The sequence below is a fragment of the Megalobrama amblycephala genome, unplaced genomic scaffold, assembly GCF_018812025.1.
Source record: "Megalobrama amblycephala isolate DHTTF-2021 unplaced genomic scaffold, ASM1881202v1 scaffold422, whole genome shotgun sequence".
In the NCBI taxonomy this organism is placed as follows: Eukaryota; Metazoa; Chordata; class Actinopteri; order Cypriniformes; family Xenocyprididae; genus Megalobrama; species Megalobrama amblycephala.
Window position 1 is genome coordinate 160,513 of NW_025953370.1, and position 19,833 is coordinate 180,345.

The 19,833-nt window shown below is 39.8% G+C and overlaps 1 protein-coding gene across 3 annotated transcripts in view; it reads left to right on the forward strand.

Moving 5' to 3' along the window:
• The window catches only part of LOC125261519 (cytolytic toxin-beta-like), a 37,297-nt gene that overhangs the window by 2,623 nt on the left and 14,841 nt on the right, over positions 1-19,833 (forward strand). For all 3 annotated transcript variants that reach the window (XM_048180070.1, XM_048180071.1, XM_048180073.1), the window contains exons 2-8: positions 9,549-9,649; positions 11,531-13,167; positions 13,286-13,307; positions 14,174-14,270; positions 16,628-16,731; positions 16,833-16,900; positions 17,344-17,457. In XM_048180070.1, coding sequence (XP_048036027.1) covers positions 9,550-9,649; positions 11,531-13,167; positions 13,286-13,307; positions 14,174-14,270; positions 16,628-16,731; positions 16,833-16,900; positions 17,344-17,457 — 2,142 coding nt within the window. In that variant the 5' untranslated portion in view covers position 9,549. The remainder of the gene's footprint in view (positions 1-9,548; positions 9,650-11,530; positions 13,168-13,285; positions 13,308-14,173; positions 14,271-16,627; positions 16,732-16,832; positions 16,901-17,343; positions 17,458-19,833) is intronic.

Below are 19,833 nucleotides of genomic sequence, written 5' to 3' on the forward strand. Positions count from 1 at the left end.
CACACGGCGGGAGCGCTCATAATGGAGCAACGCGGTCACGATATGCATGCGGTGCATTTTTCCAGGCGCATTGAGATGAAAAATTCTCAACTTTTTCAGAATGCCGCAAACGCACCGCAGGCCATGTGACAAGAACCAACTGATCACCTATGGCTTTTCCGTAACAAAACATCAAACTCTCAGCCGAACAGCTGATCATAGCTGTACAGGGTGGTTTTTATATCTTATCTCCATAAATATATCTAATAGTAAAGGTAATGCAAGGGCTAGAAATCAATTTATCCTTTTCTGATACTTCCTGATCCTCTTGGCAAGCGCAGTTCATGGTTGCATAGCAACGACCGAAGCCACAAAAATGGAGAAGCGGTGCGGCCGCGCCTTCCACGCGTTTTTAGACTCAATATTTGAACGGTCCCTTAGGATTTTTAATTCTAAGTTCATGTTAATTTTAATATTTTTTTCAGTGATAGACAGCCCTATTCAACTGTTAATTTGAATACAGAAGGTTTTTATTAAACCTTGAAATGTGATCTTGTATGTAGAACAAGGAAAATTATCGAAATTTGTTAGTTTTTTAAATAAATCTTATTTGAATTTCAGTTTCATTTTGTTCAAAATATCGTGATACGTATCGTGAACTCCATATCGAGATACGTAGCGTATCGTGACCTGAGTGTATCGTTACACCCCTAGTTTTAACCATAAATGCTCATCTTGAACTAGTTCTCTTCTTCTTCTTCTTCTCTATTAGAATTCCAGCAGTGTAGACACTAAGTGTATTACTGCCCTCCACAGGTCAAAGTTTGAACTAGTTGTTATATACTTGCACTAACATATTGTATATGACAATTTAAGAAGAAGAGAGCTAGTTATAGACAAGCATCTATAGTTAAAACGTATATAATTTTTCCTTTTTTTTCCTTTTTTTTTTTAAATGACAGATCGTGTCACTAGATAAGACTCTTATTCCTTGTCTGGTATCGTTTAAAACTCTTTGAAGCTGCACTGACCTTCAACCATTTGGAGTCCAGTGAAGTCCACTATATGGAGAAAAATCCTGGAATGTTTTCATCAAAAACCTTCATTTCTTTTTGACTGAAGAAAGAAGGACATAGACATCTTGGATGACTTTGGGGTGAGTAAATTATCAGCAAAATGTGTATATTTAGAATATATTTGAAGAATATATAGAATATATTTGAAAGTGGACTAATCCTTAAAGGGTTAGTTCACCCAAAAATGAAAATTCTGTCATTTATTACTCACCCTCATGCCGTTTCACACCCGTAAGACCTTCGTTAATCTTCGGAACACAAATTAAGATATTTTTGATGAAATCTGATGGCTCAGTGAGGCCTGCATAGCCAGCAATGACATTTCCTCTCTCAAGATCCATTAATGTACTAAAAACATATTTAAATCAGTTCATGTGAGTACAGTGGTTCAATATTAATATTATAAAGCCACAAGAATATTTCTGGTGCGGCAAAAAAAACAAAATAATGGCTTATATAGTGATGGCCGATTTCAAAACACTGCTTCAGGAAGTATTGGATCATTGTGAATCTGTGTGTCGAATCTGCTGTACGGAGCGCCAAAGTCACGTGATTTCAGCCGTTTGGCTGGTTTGACCCGCAATCCGATGCATGATTCAACACACTGATTTATTTATGCTCTGAAGCTTCATGAAGCAGTGTTTTGAAATCGGCCATCACTAAATAAGTCGTTATTTTTTTTGCCGCACCAAAAATATTCTCGCCACTTTATGATATTTGTTACAGCCGGCTCGTAGACTGTAACAAACAGGAGACCAGACGCGCCAATTCTTTGCAGAAAGCATTTATTTTACACAAGAAAAACATAAATATAATATAAATAAAGAATCGTTTTAGGGCCGGGCAGGACACTCAGCGTAACGCAGGCCAGCAAGCGCCATGCTGGAACCAGACGACCTTTCAACCAAAGCCCCCGCACAACTAGTCTCAGTGGCATTTAACTCCGCATCCAACGAGTGTCAGGTGTGTCGGCCACGCCCCCTCCAGACGGCACCTAAGAAATCACACACACCCAACAAGACGCACAGCGTAGACTGAGACGTCACACACCCCCCCTTAAAAAAAACCATAATGCAAAAACAATTAGTTAGATCAAAATTAGATCAATTATCAAACACCCATTTACATTCTACATTTATATTGAATAGGCTATATGACATCCATACAAAAACTCTGGAACCACTGATTAGAGACCAAGTCGTCCCCTTATCCCTTTTAACTCACCCACCAACCATCTTCATCCCCAGCAATCCGGATCCTGAAAGCAATTTAAGGTGATGGAGAAAAATAGTAGAGAGAAAAGTGAAAGTAGACTACATTAAGAATCAACCATTACGTGGCCGCATCAAATGCGCGAGATAATGCATCGGCCGTAACATTATCAACTCCTCTGATGTGTTGCACCTTCAAGTTATACGGTTGTAAAAATAAAACCCACCGCATCAACCGTTGGTTTGGGCTCTGTAGCGAATGCAAAAACGTCAGAGGATTATGATCAGAGTACACCAACACCTCCGCGCCTCCCCCCACATAAACATCAAAATGCTGGAGCGCCCAGATCATAGCCAAAGCTTCTTTTTCGATTACTGAATAATTGCGCTGATGTACATTAAATTTCCGCGAAAAGAAGCATACAGGATGATCCACTCCGTCTTGATCTGACTGTAACAAAACTGCCCCAGCTCCTACCTGACTTGCGTCCACTTGAATTTTAAAAGGACGGTCAAACTGGGGTGCCACAAGGACTGGGGATGTCGACAACAACAATTTCACATTGTCAAAAGCTCTCTGACAATTCAAAGTCCATTCGAATTTCGTAGATCCTTTTAACATATCTGTCAAAGGAGAGACAACAGTGGAAAAATTGGGACAAAAGCTCCGATAATAACCAGCGAGCCCTAAGAAACGCATCAGCTCCTTTTTGGTCAGTGGAGGAGGAAAACCTTCAATTGCCATAACTTTAGCTTGGAGAGGACGTACTTTACCCTGTCCCACCTCCTTCCCCAAGTACTTTACTGTGGCCTGGGCAAACTCGCACTTTGACAAATTGACGGTAAGACGCGCTTCAACCAACCGCTCAAACAATGCCCGTAACCGCTGCAAATGCTGCTCCCAATTATCACTAAATATAATAACATCGTCTAAATAGACGGCACAACCCCAAAACCACCCGATTCATTAATCTCTGGAAGGTTGCCGGTGCGTTTCGCAACCCAAAACTCATAACCGAGTATGAGTATAATCCTGATGGCGTGATAAAAGCGCTTACTTCTTGGGCACGTTTGGTTAACGGCACTTGCCAGTACCCTTTTAGGAGGTCCAACTTACTCACGAACTTAGATGCACCAACTTGGTCAACGCAGTCTTCCATGCGAGGAAGAGGAAACGCATCGGGCCTGGTTATTTTATTTAACTTACGATAATCAGTGCAGAATCTATACGTACCATCTGATTTTCGCACCAACAAGCAGGGCGATGCCCAGCTAGAGAACGAATGTTGGGCTATGCCATTATCAAGCATATACTGGACTTCAGATTCTAATACTTTTCGTTTCTCAACCGGGACACGATAAAAACGCTGCCGAATTGGCTGTGCATCACCGACGTCCACATCATGATGGATCAGATGCGTGCACGACGGCACATCTCCAAACAAACTGGGGAACTCATTCACTAAACGAATTAATTCGGATCTATGTCCACTAGACAGATGTTGCAATAAACTATCGAAATTCCCAAGCGTTTCAGAATTCCTCAGACGCGGCAACAACTCACCGTCTCCAGGTGCCTTAACACCCTCACTCACCCAAGGAGAATCCAAAGGCTTCTCCGCTGTGGCAGCAACGGAAACGGGACTTATCTTCAGCTCACTACTGCGAGAAAAATATGGTTTGAGCAAATTAGCATGACAAAGCTGGTTAGATTTTTTTCAATCAGGAGTAGCAATTATATAATCATGTTGCGAAACCCTCCGTACCACTGTATATGGACCAGAAAATTTTGCACAAAACGGAGATCCGGGATGAGGCAACAATACTAATACTTGATCGCCCGGACTAAACACACGACATTCCGTATGGCGATCAAACAGTCTCTTCATTTTCATCTGCGCCTTTATAAGATGTTCTCGTGCTTTTTGTCCTGCCAGAAACAAACGCCTACGAAACCCATTAACATAATCTGATAAGTTTTGAGGCGGTTCTTTGCTCCTTAATTCGTCCTGCAAAACTGCAAGTGGTCCCCGTACCGTGTGACCGAAAACTAGCTCATTTGGACTGAACCCCAAACTCTCCTGAGTCACCTCCCGAGCCGCAAGCATTAACCAAGGCAACCCATCCTCCCAATCCCTGTTCAGTTCAACACAATAAGCGCGTAACAGCGACTTTAGGGACTGATGAAAACGTTCCAGCGCCCCCTGGCTCTGAGGATGTCGCGCGCTTGACTGGTTGTGTTTTACCCCAAGCTGTTTTAGAATCTCCGCAAACATTCCGGACATAAAATTGGTACCTCGATCGCTCTGAACAATCTTCGGTATATCAAAAATAGAAATAAACTGCGTTAAGGCTTTAACCACAGCCCTAGTAGTGATCTTACGCAAAGGGTATGCCGCGGGATAACGAGTTGTTTGACACATAACTGTGAGCAAATATAAATTGCCCGATTTAGACGGAGGCAACGCCCCAACACAGTCAACCAGTATGTGCTCGAAAGGTTGATTTACTATAGGTATCGGACACAACGGTACAGGCTTTAAAATCTGATTGGGTTTACCCACTACCTGGCAAGTGTGGCACGTTTTAATAAATGCTGCGATATCTCTTTTAAGACGAGGCCAATAAAATTGCCGCAAAACCCGGTGATAAGTTTTTTTCACGCCCAAATGGCCCGCCACATCACCATGGGCAGCACCTAATACCGCCTCCTTAAACTGACCAGGCACTACTATCTGAATTATTGCCTCACCACCAGAATCCTCGTCTTGATGACTCCACTTTCTCAACAGCAACTCCTCCTGTAAAAAATAGCCATTTGCCACGCTCTCCACCTCCTCCGGCCGCACTACAGCAGCGAACAAAGCTCGTAAAGCAGGATCTTTCTGCTGCGCGGCTACCAAATCACTATGAGAAATGGGAGAGAGAACAGATAACCCAGGTACCTCAAGTTTAGGCATTTTTACACATTCAGACTTTAAGGAACGACTCATTGCGCGTGTTACAGCACAAGATACAAACAACTCAGGGAATTGACACTCCAATTCATCAGCTTGTTCTTTCAACGGAGTAAACGAAACTACAGGTGGAGGGACAACATCTCTCCACACCCGCCCCCCTGCCAAATTATTTCCCAAAATTACAGAAACACCACTCACAGGCAGTGATGGACGCACTCCTAGTGTTACCTCTCCTTGGACTAAATCAGATTTTAGGTTAACTTTGTGCAATGGAACTGACAAGATCTGCAGTCCTATTCCCCTTATCAACACATTTTTCCCCGCACTTGAGGCGGCAGAAAAAGGCAGAATAGACTCTAAAATGAACGATTCAGATGACCCAGTATCTCTCAAGATCCTAACTGATACTTTGTCAATATTATCAGGTAAAGACACAAAACCGTCAGTAATAAACGGAGCATAATCAGGATCAGTCTTTAGAGTTTTTAATTCAACAGAATCAGGGAGCATTTCTGAATTCACAGAAGTAGACAATGTCTCTACTAATAACGCAGGAGCAGAATTTACCTTTTTACTTCGCGATCTCAGCTTGCCCGCCAACACTGGACATTCATTCTTCCAGTGCCCCGTGTTTAAGCAATAATGGCAAACATTCACATCTGTTTTTCCACGCGCAAAGCTAACCGGCCTCTGAACAGGAGGCACATCAAATTTTCGTGAACGTTGCAGAGACAAATTTTCTCGGTGACTAATGCCACCACCTGCACGAGCATCAACAAATCCACTTTTATGGGTTAAAATAAATTCATCTGCCAATACTGCAGCTTCAGCAACCGTATTGGGTTTATTTTCATTGATATAGGTAGCAATGTTATCAGTAACGATGTTTCTAAATTGCTCCAACAAAATCAAATCCCGCAACTCCTCAAAAGTATTTACATTCGATGCGGCTCACCACCGATCAAAATGCACAGTCAGCTCCCTTCCCACTTCTACATGGGTCTGCCGATCCCCTTTTCGCCAATTCCTGAAGCGCTGGCGATACGCTTCTGGAACTAATTCATACACCTTCAAAATGGTAGACTTAACTTTATAATAATCCCTTCGATCCTCCACCGTAAGTGCCATATAAGCTTCCTGTGCTCTCCCTGTAATGACACTTTGAAGCATCACTACACGATCCGTAACCGGCCAATTACGTTCCTCTGCAATACTCTCAAACAAGGAGAAGAAAACGTCGGGATCACGCTCATTAAATTTTGGGAGCAATTTTAAATTACCTACCACATCGAATGCACGCGAGAAACTTTCATTCAGAGGTGCACCTTCAGAAGCTAATTTACCTTCACCGATCAATTTCAACCTTTGAATTTGTAATTCAAATTCCCTGGACAACTTTTCAGATTCCAACTGCTGAGTATGTTTAAGCTGTAATAATTCAATTTCGCGTCGTTTAAGCATATCATCCATTTTTAATCTTTCCAATTCAAATTCACGATCTTTAATTACCTTAGCCATCTCTCGATCATGTATTTGCTGCATTTCAAGAATTTCCTTTCTCTGATCAAACGATAAGCCTGAAAATATATCCACTGATTCTCTCGTCTTCCCAAAATCCGAAATGGACAAAATATTTTTCTCACTCAACTTTGCTTTCAAAGCGGCTTTTAACTCATTCTTTTTCAAGCGTTTATCTAATTCTGTAATCTCATAATGTTCCACAAGTTCCCACAATTGCCCTTTATCTAACGAATTTAATAATCCTTCAGAAGGAGCTTTAATAAAATCTCCAATGGATGCCATTCTTAAATTTCCAATTCACAGATTCACAGGCACACACAAAAAAATATGGTCAACACAGATGAGAAATAATTCATAATTCCCCTTGCTAAACTACGCCCATTCCACCCCACTATACTTCCTAAACCTAATCTTCATGCAACTCCCCAGAGTCGAGCGCCTTTAAACACAAATACCGCTGGCCGAGAAATGAGCAAATCTGCCCAATCCACAAACCACAGCCGTGTACTCAACCCAGGAGTCTGCACAAAAATAAAAAACAAAAACAACAAACCAACGCTAAGCGTTGCTAAAGCCTAACAGGGTAATGAATCAAATCTCATCTTGTAATCTACCCAGACTTACCTATGAAAATGTGAACAAACTGCTTTGATTATTGCGTCCGTCTCCTACCACTACCGATTTCTTTACCCCAAACACAATCAAATTAATCAAACGAAAATCATAATAACGTGATTAACGCATTAGCCAATTCAACGCAATTTACGGACGAGCCCCCATTTGTTACAGCCGGCTCGTAGACTGTAACAAACAGGAGACCAGACGCGCCAATTCTTTGCAGAAAGCATTTATTTTACACAAGAAAAACATAAATATAATATAAATAAAGAATCGTTTTAGGGCCGGGCAGGACACTCAGCGTAACGCAGGCCAGCAAGCGCCATGCTGGAACCAGACGACCTTTCAACCAAAGCCCCCGCACAACTAGTCTCAGTGGCATTTAACTCCGCATCCAACGAGTGTCAGGTGTGTCGGCCACGCCCCCTCCAGACGGCACCTAAGAAATCACACACACCCAACAAGACGCACAGCGTAGACTGAGACGTCACAATATTAATACTGAACCACTGTACTCACATGAACTGATTTAGATGTGTTTTTAGTACGTTTATGGATCTTGACAGAGGAAATGTCATTATTCCCTATAAAGGCCTCACGGAGCCATCGGATTTGAACTAAAATATCTTAATTTGTGTTCCAAAGATTAACGAAGGTCTTACGGGTGTGAAATGACATGAGGGTGAGTAATGAATGACAGAATTTTCATTTTTGGGTGAACTAACCCTTTAAATTAGTAGATCAGATTCAGCTTGCAAGAATGTGCACACAAGTTTTATTAAACTAAATCACAAACACATAGCTAGATAAACACACAGATATACACACATATCATTACGGAGTCTGCATGTTGTGAAGATTGAATATTACAACTGTGTGTTTGATTGCTCCAGACACTACATTTTGATAGTTTGGAAGAGTATGTTTCCCATCCTTGCTGGTCCTGCTCAGAATTTTCTATGCCCCAACTGGTTCCACCCACCTCTCCTATGTCTCCTATGTCTCCTATGGCTCGTACATAGTCTCTCTCCCACCTCCTCTTCCTGGTTCAGACAGTTCCTCTGTCCCACCTCTGCTGGTTCCCTTCAGTCCCTCGCTTCTTTAATTCCACTCTGTGAGGATCTGGCTAGGGTCTTTCGGTCTCCAGCTGTGCCCAGTCAAGAGGATCCCCTGGCTCCGCCTCCAACCACTGATCCTGTGACTCCACCTCTGTCCGTAGACCTGTTGGCTTTGCCTTGGCTCCTCCCTTGTCTCCACCATGGACCATCGTCCTTAAGGCTCCACCGGCTCCCCCTTGGTGCTGCGTGCACCATGGACTTATGTCTCTCCATCCCTTCTACTCCATCTGGCTCTGGATTCCCTCCGGCTCTCCCTTGGTCCTCAGTCACACCGGCTCCACCACAGTCCCCTGGCACCTTGGCTCCATCTCAGAAGCTCATCGCTGCGGCTCCTCAGTGGTCTCTGAAGCCATTATTGTGCTGTGTTCTCCATGGTTCTTCATCTGCTGACAGGTCACCACATCCTTCGGCTTCCTCTCCATTCATTGTTCCCCTAATGCTGACTACTAAATCTCCACCTAGGTCCTTACTCAATCATCTCTGCTGTGGATCCTTGTACTAGTTTGTACTAGTTGGCTCCCTAGGTTACTGATTATGTTCACCAGTCAATTGTTGTCTCCCAGTGTTTTTAAGCCCTAGTTTCCTGAGTTCATTTTTCACTGTTAGGCCCTGTCCCAAATGGCACCCTAAACTCTCACTGCTTTCCTACAAGTCCGCACTTTTGTGACATAACGTCGCTTTGACTGTCAGGAAGAAGTCTGCCGTGGAGCTTGGACCAGTGCAGGCTCAGCAAAAGTGTGCATCGAGGGCGCATATCGGCCGCAAAGGGGGCGCACCCTTCTGAAGACAAAAATTGACAAATGGGACACCCTACAGTCTCGTGGATATAAAGGACACACGAACATTGCAGCCATTGTAAGTCCACAAGACTGAAAGTATATAGAAGTGTGCCATTTGGGACAAGGCCATAATCGTCATTAGTTCATGTGGTTGTTTTGTTATCTTGATTCCTAGTTATCTCCTGCATGTTTGGATTTATCATTAAAGACTATATTGTTTGCTACTCCATCATTGTGCATTTTGAAACAGCCCCAGCATGACAAACTGGTGTTTTTGTGTGTTTAGTATGGATACAGTGGGAGTGAATGTGATTGAAACAGCGGCTCTAGGGAGACCCTTCCAGCTGGGGATGCTGTATGACTGCAGGAAAGATGCTCTAATACCAGGTACACAAACACAAAATCATCCAGTCTAAAACACAGGGTTCCCAACCTGGAGCTCCTACAACACTGCATATTTTCCATGTCTACTTTGTCTGGCATACCCATTTCAGGTCTTGGAGTCTCTACTAATGAGCTGATGACCTGAATCAGTTGTGTTTGATTAAAGAAACACTTTTTTTGAAAATAAGCTAATTTTCCAACTCCCCTAGAGTTAAACAGTTGAGTTCTACAGTTTTCGAATCCATTCAGCCGATCTCTGGTTCTGGCGGTACCACTTTTAGCATAGCTTAGCATAGTTCATTGAATCTGATTAGACCGTTAGCATCTCGCTCAAAAATGACCAAAGAGTTTCTATATTTTTCCTATTTAAAACTTCTCTTCTGTAGTTACATCGTGTACTAAGACCAGCGGAAAATGAAAAGTTGTGATTTTCTAGGCCGATATGGCTAGGAACTATACTCTCATTCCGGCGTAATAATCAAGGAACTTTGCTGCCATACCATGAGTGCAGCAGGAGCAATGATATTAAGCAGCGCCTCTCACAAATGTCTCCATGGTTGCAAGGTACGCTCCCTGTGCAAGCAGGGGGTCACAGGTGGTGTGTAATATCATTGCTCCTGCTGCACTCATGGTACGGCAGCAAAGTTCTTTGATTATTACGCAGTGCAGCTTCATTTCACTAGATAAAGCCCTTTGAAGCTGCACTGAAACTGTAATTTTGACCTTCAACCGTTTGTGGCAATTGATGTCCACTATAAGGGCATGAACATCTTCGATGACATGGGGGTGAGTAAATTATCAGGAAATGTTTATTAGAAAGTGGACTTTAACGAATGAAAAATGCTGCAAGTAAGTTGTATTACCTGTTCTCGCTGGTGTAACTTTGTATTGTGTGACATAGTCCAGCAAAGGCTTCTTTAGGGCGGGTATTACAGGAGTAAAATATGTAAAGCATTTTGAATTACCATTGTGTATGAAATGTGCTATAAAAATAAAATTGTCTTGCCTTAAATCATATCGCCCATGTAAAATGCTCTGCAGTACATTTTGTCACTTTAGAATATTAAGTTCTACTTCTGTAGTTATTTTGGTGAAAGTAACTCAAAAGTAATACAGAAGTAATGTAACGCATTACAATTCTAAGACGGTAATATTGTACAGTAAATAATTACTTTTAAATACCAGTAACAAGTAATCTATAATGTATTACAGTTTGGTAGTAACTTGCATAACAGGGAACCCCTGATTTAACACGTCTCTAGAGGGCGTCGATGTACTAACATTCATGTCAATGAATGTATGATGGGCCAGAGCCTTTAAAAATAGGATCACAAATTAGATATATTGGGAGTAAAAACTGTGTATTTTTGACAAGGAATCGATTATTTTTGTTATTTAAGGTTGGAGTGGAAAAAGTTTTATAGCTTATTTTATTTTCAGAGGTGAATAAATGTATCATATCATAAACAAAGTGAATGACTGTCAATGAATCAAGCTCTGTCAAAATGCTGAGGATGCACATCATTTATTATATTGATGTAAGTGGCCAGAGACCAATTACACTGAGTTATATCTCAAAGGAGAATGATCATGTATTCTCCAGTGTCTCACAACCATTGGTAGGGAAAGTGACCCTAATATCAATCAGTCAATGGTTATTTATAGAACACATTTAAACACAACTGAGGTTGACAAAAGTGCTCTACAAAGAATAAAAGAATCACAATGAATAAAATAAAAAGAAAGTAAAAAACAAGAGAAACCCAGAGAGAAACATTTTAAGGATTGTTAAAAGCCAGGGAGAATAAATATATTTTAAAGCCCATGTACCATTTTAAATAGTAAATAATGGTTGTACTGTATTAAACATTTTCCCTATTGCAGGAATCACACTGTGGGATCCAGAGAAGCTGCAGGAGAGTTTACGAGTCCGTTCCCAAATTAACACAGATTACAAAGTCATGGCTTCAGACTCTATTGAGGACAAATCATCCTTACTGAAGATTGATGGCTCTCTGAAACTGAGTGTTTTAGGTGGACTCGTCAGTGTCAGTGGAGCAGCCAAATATCTCGAGGACACAAAGAAATCTTTCAGACAGCAGAGACTGACCCTACATTATCATTCAACTAGCAGGTTTGAAGAACTGACCATGAATCACGTGGTACCTGAAAATATAGTTCATCATAAGGTGTTTGATAATGACACAGCGACACACGTGGTGACAGCAGTGCTGTATGGAGCAGATGCCTGCTTTGTGTTTGATAGAGAGGTTTCATCAGATGAGGAAATAAAGATAGTAGAAGGAGAAGCAAAAGTGGCCCTTGAGAAGCTCAAATACATTTCAGTAGATGCAAACATCAATCTGAAGATGAATGACGCTCAGAAGAATGCAGTCCAAAAATTCACATGCATGTTTTATGGCGACTTCCAGCTACCTTCTAACCCGACTTCTTTTGAAGATGCGCTGAAGGTTTTTACTGATCTTCCAAAACTGCTGGGAGAAAAGAAAGAGCTGGCGGTTCCTCTGAGAGTTTGGCTTCATCCTCTGGACAAACTTCTCTCAAGAGCTTCAAAACTTCAGAAGGACATCAGCATGGATCTAATCCTAGAAACTGAATCAGTGATTGAGAGTTTAAATACAACTGAGATGATTTGCAATGACCTTCTAGAAGATTCACCTGCTTCAACTTTTGCTGCATTTTATGATAAAATTCTGCAAATGAAGAAAAACTGCTCCAAATACAAAAAGAGCCTTATAAATAAACTCAGCTCTCTGCTGCCAAACATTCGTGGAGACGTGAAGAAGGAAACTGACCTGAATGATCTTCTACAAGAACATGATGAATCTCCATTCAGTGAAAGTGACCTTACAGAATGGCTGAAAGAGAGAGAAAGAGAGTCTGTGATCATTAAATCAGTCCTCAGACAGCTGAAGGATGCTGGTGCACAGGTAGAAGACAACATAGATCTGATCTTGATGGATCTGGAGGTTGAGAATCTGGTCTGTTACACGTTCACATCATTGAACTGGACAGATGCTCTGCTTCTTCAACAAAAGGCCTATCTGAATCCTTTAACAAAAGGAGAAACTGATGAGAACAGCCTTGATTCAGATCAAAAGAACTTGATTGATTCAAAAGACCGTAAACCAGCCAAGTTCATTGTGTCCTCAAAGGAAATGAAGAATAATCCAGGTTCCTGCATTCTGCTGTATGAAAGTGAATGTGATGAAGCTGTTTGCTTTATTCCTCCATCCAAACCAGCCTGTCCAATCACTGAAGAGGTCAAAGGTTATAGTGTGGTTCTGAAGGTTCCTCCATCATGTTCTTCTACAGTGGAGCTCAGATTACTGTATAAACGGAAGCAGGACACAGTCTGGAGATCTAAACCTGTGATGAAGGATGAAAACACAGTTACTCTGACTGATCTGAGAGCAGGAACTGAGTATGAGATCAAATGTGCAGCACTGGGGAAACTCAACTACACCGTATACAGTGACGTCATCAGCATCACCACAGAGGTATGATGATCATTCGTCAAAAACAACCTGTAGCTTTATGAGAATAAATAATAGATTTCTTCACATCTTGGATATAATTTGTCTCATTTTGTTAATTAGTATCAAATTCTTCTTTCAGGGAAGGAATCGGTCTGTTATGGGTGAGTCTTTTTTCCCCTCAAAATTTCAGTATTGATTCACTCTCTAAAATAAAATGAATTGCTTTTATTAGTCACATGTGCGAACACATTGGCTCTCTGGTCTGTTTATTTTTGGAAAGTAATTAATGTCTCCACCCAGTATTTATACAATTGATGTGTTGTTAACATCATCATGGCCAATTAAGTTCAATTAGTTCAAACCACTGAATGTAATTCAACTCTGTCATTCAACAACTAACATTGACATCATTCATCTCATCATACATCACATTAAACATTATTCTACATCAAGCACAAAGAATGAAGAATCTAATGATTGAATCTGGGGATACACCATCATTAATCAACAGATCTTCACATTTTAGATGTCAAATGTCCCTTTCCAAAATGTGTTTTGAACATCTTGAAAGTGTTTTGAATATACTTTCAGAACAGTGTGACAGGTTTCATATTTTAAACTTTGTTTTTTTGTTTTGTTTTTTGTTCACCCCATAGACTTATTCTGTAAGGGTTTTACTCTACACACATTTTGATGTGAAAGCTTGACCAATGTAATGTAAACTTGCAAATACACAAGGGCAGTAAATTTTCCTTCAGATGTTTGAGCCATTAAAAGTCATCAGTTTAACAAACAAAGATTTTCTTCAAGCTGTTGTTCCACCATTACAGTAACTGAGACACTGGCTATGGAAGAGTGTTTCATTGACTTTCATAGCTTAGCTTTTGTGTTCATGTACTTTAGTTGAATATCCTCAATTAAGCCATGTGAATGTCGATTTGAAAACCTTAAAACAGGAAACTTCATTTTAAACTTTAATTGATCTGACACGGCTAGAGCTGAACACTAATAATGTTTCTTGTTCAAGAATACTGTGGCTTGATAAATCAAGGGGCGACCAGCTACTTGAACGCAGTCCTGCAAACCCTCTACATGACGCAGGAATACAGGGAAGGTGTAATGAGGTAAAGAAAAAAATAACTCGTTTTATTTTGTTGTGACTACAAATACATCAACAGGGCTGGGGAGTAACAAAATACATGTAACGACGTTACGTATTTAAAATACAAAATTTGAGTAACTGTATTTCGTTACAGTTACATTTTAAATAGATGGTAATCAAATTACAGTTACATTCAAAAAGTATTTTAGATTACCAAAGTGATTACTTTGAATTTTAATGTCATTTATTTCATTTAATAGGCTATTAACGTAAGCTGTTTGATGATTTGTAACCAACGAGCCAATGTTGATGATTCTCCGACTCTGTCTGTTTAAAAAAAAAAAAAAACAAAAAAAAACGCACGCAGCCTGTTCAGATCAGCAACCTGCAGAGTGCTTCAGACATGAGATCGCACGCAGAAAATGGACGGGAGAACAGGGCATAACGCATTTCTCTAGTGGAAATTCAAAGACAGTTTTACTTATAAACATGAAAAAGGACGTATACAGTAACATCATAGTGCAATGCAAGCTGTGTCTACCTGCAACAAAACTTCTATCGGCTTCAAAGGATTCAACATCTGAAAAAGCATCTTGACGTAGGCCTAAGCTGTTCTTGGTCTTTGAAAATGTGATTTTCCTTATTTACTCCTTATTTTCCTATTTGAGTTTTATATGGTTATCATTAGCCTACGGTTAATATTTATAAGAATTTATTAGGTCTTTGAAAAATATCTCAATTTTATTTTAGAAAGCCATTTTCTTGGTGTACTTTACAGAGAAACTTTAAATCCTAATAATTCACTCCAAATGTTTAGGTAACTTAGGCCTTTATGGCGCGTACTCGAGTTCATGATCAAAAATAGAGATGGAATAGTCCACTGGTCATAAATCCAAAGGTTTTTAGTTTTATTTTGGTCTATCTTTATTCCGGGCTTGCAAACAAACTGCTCTGTAATAATTTCCCAAAATTTCAGGAAATATTTATTAAGTCTGTCAACAGGAAGTTAACACAGGCACACGCTGAATACGGACACAAAGAGGAGAACAGACGCGCTAGCAGAGGAAACACTGCACCATGCACAAGCTCACTGCTCGCCAAATATAGGAAGAATAATATAAATATTAAATTGGGGTTGATATGAATGTATCTCTGAAGGGAACTGACTTCAGACAAGTTTTGATGGTTTTTCCCCTTATCTCCAGCGCAACTGCTTTGTGTATGTAGTGGTAACCATGGAAACGCTATATCACTGCTCTTCCATAAGCGCCACCTACTGTCAGAGAGTGAATTTACATTTCATTCAGTCCGTCTGCTGATTGTGTTTTGTGCAGGTGTCTTATGTAGCATAATTTCACAAAGCTAAAGTCAGACCATGCTGTTTTTTCTATTAATCTTAAAATTATACAATAATTTAAATGAAAAACAACTGAACATGCTCATGTTCATAACATCTTTGTTGGGACTGTGATAAAAATGCAGTGTTTGCCTCTAATATCAAAGAGCTACACATATTTTTTGAACAAATAAACAACAAATAAATTTGCTTTAAAAAAAATGTGCAACCAGTATCAGAATCGGCCAATTTGCTTCTATTGGCCATGAAAAATCAAAATAGGTGCATCACTTTTTTTTTTCCGCTGTTTGTTGTTTATATGGTTAATATTAATGCAGCTATCAGTGCACTAAGGTTAAATATTAGTATAAACATATTTATACTAGGGATGGTTCACACAAAATTATCATATTTTTTCCCAAACCTGTAAAATGTGGTGGTGGAGAGATGCAAAAAACTTTTGAGAAACTGTAGGTGAGTCAGCTTTGAATATATGCCTTCTCTCGAGATTATTGGGTAGATCATTTCATTTCATTTTCTTTATAAACATTCTAAATGTTACAAACAAACTTTGTTAATAAAATAATTTAAACCACTGTGTCAGTTCGACTCTATACACCAATAAAACAACCTATATTATTAACAATATTTTATTGTTGTTATTTAATATATTGTTATCCCTCTGATGCACACCTTTACAAATATAATTTAGGAATGATATCAATAGTAGTAATTATATGGATGTGATCTTAAAAGAAACAAATATTTTCATAATTTGTTTATCAAGATATTGAAATTCATTACCAACACATAGGTTATGTCTAATAAAAACTTAAAACAGAACATCAAGTTAATATGGTCCTTTGTGTGAAGTATTTCAAAATATTCCAAAGTATTTAGATTGTTACTAAACTTGAGTAATGTAACAAAATACGTTACTGATTACTTTTTAAAGCATGTATTTTGTAATTTGTAGTGAAATACATTCTAAAAGTAACCTTCCCAACCCTGTACATCAAACATGTAATGCATTTAATGTTTAGACTGGAGAGAAGAGAAGAGCTGAAGTCACTGTTTAATAAACTAGACAAAGAGCCTCATCCAGTTTCAACAGCCGGGATCTCAAAGAGCCTCGGCATCACAGACGGTTGGTCCTCAAAAACTCTTTTTGTAAGTTTTGTCAGATAATAAATGTTGTTTAGATGTTTTATTATATGTTTGTTATCTGATTCCATCCCATAAAAACAGTTCATGAACACAAAGATGCAGAAAAATATCTGAATTTGATTCTGAGGAAGACTCCTGAAGCTTCTGAGGTAAATTTAACTTTCTTCAGGTTCATTCTGTCACTTTTGACTGTCAAATGTTTGCGTTGGTTTCTTATTATGACTATTTAATTAGTTACTGAATGATATCAACTAACTGTGCATGCATAAGTTTCTGATTCACAATGCACAAAGACATTTGAACAACTGAGGATCTGAATGTCTGAATGCAGACACATGGTCTTAGTGAATTTGTGTACTTGACATTACAATGAAATGAGAGTTTAAACATCAGCTGTTTCATTGAATCAATTTGTTTAGAATTAAAATTATTAAATGTCTAGCAAGAGTCTCATATGAAGAACAGTGATCATTTTAAAACCTATCTGTATTATAATTAATATGGCTGCAAAACCACTGGATTTGGCAAATCTTGACAAGGTAATTAAAGCATCTAAAGGTTATTAATGAAGTCTTGTTTTGACATTCTGCAGATTTTTAAGGTCAAAGTGAAGAAAACTGGTACATGCAGTTCATGCAAGAAAATGACATCAGAACAGAGCGATATCTTCACATTGATGATCTATCGTACACAATCAGATCATGTGGTAAGATACTGCTGTTCAGTTCTGACTTTTTTCTTAATTATTTTTTTAAAGGGGTGGTTCAGTGGTTTTTTTCTAGGCTTGATTGTGTTTTTGGGTCACAGTTTAACATGTCTTAATGCTTCGTTTTTTTGAAAACGCTGTATTTTTCATATATTTTATCTTTATTCTACACCTCTGTTTCCACTGTCATATGAACTGTCGTTTGACTTCCTGCTTCTATGAAGCCACTCCCTATAAAATGCAGTGTGATCAGATTGGTCAGCAGGTTGGTAACTGGCCCAGTGTATCGTGATTCGCTGAAGCGTCTGGAAACATCACGCCCCTTACCATTCATTGTTTCGCACTTTGGTTGAAATGTAAATAATGGCGTCTATATTGCTGTATCAAATCGAGCCGAATCAGACCCAGATGAAGAGGGTCAAGCAGAACTTCTGCAATCGCGGCTTTTAAAGGACGTTTATGAATGGTATTTCATTTAGTATTTGTGTCACAGTGTTTAGATGCTGTCACTGCTGTTTGATAGCTTTCAATATACAGTTTCATCTTTATTAAAGCTTTACTGTAGCCGAATACATGACTGAGTATAGCATTTTTGTAAAGGTAGCGTTTAATTTATAGCATGAACAACTGTTTGTCTATGAACATAGAAGTTTGTTGGTGTTTGTAGAATTTAGCTAACTGGCTAGCAAAGCAAAAACGCATTGCTCTTTGTACATGTCCTTGATGTAGCAACAGAACTATACATATAAAAGACATGCACAAACAATAAAACGTACTTACAGCTTGAAGCCAATAAACAGCAGCTTCTGCTTTTAAAGTGGGAACTGCTTCATCTTTCAGTAAAAGCCTTTGCGTAAATCCAGCACTGAACTCGTGTAGATTCTGGAAGCTGTCTGATTATTATAATGGGCTCTATTATCTATTGACGCATCGCGTCGCTCGCGTCCGGTGTACACAACTCTTCTGCTTTCATTATGCCGTGCCACATGGCCTCACCCACTTTGTTGCATGTTCCCGGGGGCGTGTTTTGAAGGGTTTATGATGTCACCAACCCGGGAAGAAGCTCGTTGTAGTCCAAACCGGTTGTTTTTATAGGCATTAAACTGCCATAACTTTAAAAGACAATATCTCCGTTTGCATTGAACTTTCAGCGCTGTAACTTTGCAGATTGCTGCTCAAGCAGCAACATTACACACTAACTAAAGTTAAAAAAGTGAAATCGCATTTAACCACCCCTTTAATATTCCTCTTGAATAGTAGAAGTCTATAAGGACTGATGTTTTGAAAACTGTCTCAGAGCATCTTCAGACTGAGGTGGCTAAAAGTCATAAGTTTTGATTAGTTTGGCCTGTTTGACCTATTGTCTGGTCATCTTTATTTCACTTGGTCATATACACTGATACCATATCAGCCAGAGTCCATAGTACCATTTTTAGTTTCATTGCAAACCTACTTTTTCAAACATCTCCTACAGCGTTCATCAGGGGTCGTATAAATGCTAAAGTAGCTCCTAAACCCAGGATAGCTTATAAGCCCTCCTTCAGACCTCTAAAGCCCTGTCCCAAATTGAATCCCTAGCCCTCGCAGTCTTCCTCCGAGTCCACACTGGCCCTGTCCCAAATGGCACACTTCATGTGCACAGCACACTTACAGTCTGTCTTTGGACTTGTGCACTTACAATGGCTGCTGTATGCATGTGTCTGTTATTTCCACAAGATCGTAGGCAGGGCCAGATTAATATATGGGCTAGGTGGGGCTGAAACCCCAGGGCCCGAGCATGGAGATTGGCCCGTAATTGGCCGAGGGAAGAATTGACTGGCCATCAGGAGCACCTGAAATTTTCCTGGTGGGACGAATGGCAAAACCCCACCACGCCTCTACTGGCGCTACCTGATTAAACCGTGCACGCATCCAGCAGTCTCAGCGTGAGAGCGGCTGGACCGTCCCATGCACAGCTCATGTGTCGTGCTGCTCACATGACCAGCTTCGGCCAATAATGAGTCAGCGTTCTGATGTAGAACCTGGAAGTGCTGGATGTAAATAGTGTATGAGAATGACACAATACAATGTTTAAAAATGAATGGGTTTTCATTTTTGGGTGAACTAACCCTTTTAATGAGAAAACGCCTGCCCCAGTCCAGCTCTGGTGATTTCTCTCTTCTAGAGCCAGAATGAGAAATTCTAATGATGGAAATATTTATATTAATGCGTTTATGCTGGTCATGTGTTGAGCCTGGAATATTTACATATAGGCCTACCTACTGTTAACATGGAATATCCAGCATATACTCATTGTATCACTGTGCGTTGGAGATTTGATTTTTTAGATTTTCACGTGACCTGTGGAAATTAAGCTTCGTTACCTCACTGACACAC